At 61.2% G+C, this 596-nt stretch overlaps 1 protein-coding gene across 1 annotated transcript in view; it reads right to left on the minus strand.

Annotated features, from left to right (window-relative positions):
• The window catches only part of EMH_0045310 (uncharacterized protein), a gene marked incomplete at both ends in the record, with an annotated part of 5,120 nt that extends 4,625 nt beyond the window's left edge, over nucleotides 1-495 (minus strand). The window contains one exon of the mRNA XM_013496053.1: nucleotides 12-495. Coding sequence (XP_013351507.1) covers nucleotides 12-495 — 484 coding nt within the window. The remainder of the gene's footprint in view (nucleotides 1-11) is intronic.
• Nucleotides 496-596: the final 101 nt, after the last annotated feature.

Raw genomic sequence — 596 nt, forward strand, 5'->3', positions numbered from 1 at the left:
AGCACCACCACCTGCTGCTGCTGCTGCTGCTGCTGCTGCAGGCATCGAATCAGCAGCTGGGCGCTGCCGCAGGCGAGCGGAGAATCGGCCTCCTGCTTCTGCTGCTGCTGCTGCTGCTGCTGCTGCTTCTGACTCCTCCTTCTTAGCTGCTGCTGCTGCTATACTGCTGCTGCTGCTGCTGCTGCTGCTGCTGCCGTCCTCAGCTGCCCCCTTTTCTACTATAAAGACATAACCAACAGCCCGCCGCTTCCTCCCTGGCGGCTGCGGAACAACCTCCACTTGCTGCTGCTGCTGCTGCTGCTGCTGCTGCAGCTGCTGCTGCTGCTGCTGCTGCTGCTGCTGTGTGTCGCCTGGAGAAGAAGTACCAACCTCAAAACCCTCCCCCTCCTCTGCTGCTGCTGCTGCTGCACTCTCTTCTTTGCTTCTACCGAATCTGCTGCGGCCTGCTGCTGCTCTGCGCATGCGTTTCTTAGATCCATCCTGCAGCAGCAGCATCAGCTGCTGCTGCTGCTGCTGCTGCTGCTGTTGTTGCTGCTGCTGTTCTGAGGGGCACGGCGATGTTGTTGCTGGGGACGCCGCAGAGAGGCCGCTTGAGC

This window comes from Eimeria mitis, genomic scaffold (genome assembly GCF_000499745.2).
Source record: "Eimeria mitis Houghton genomic scaffold, Emh_scaff1889, whole genome shotgun sequence".
NCBI lineage: Eukaryota > Apicomplexa > Conoidasida > Eucoccidiorida > Eimeriidae > Eimeria > Eimeria mitis.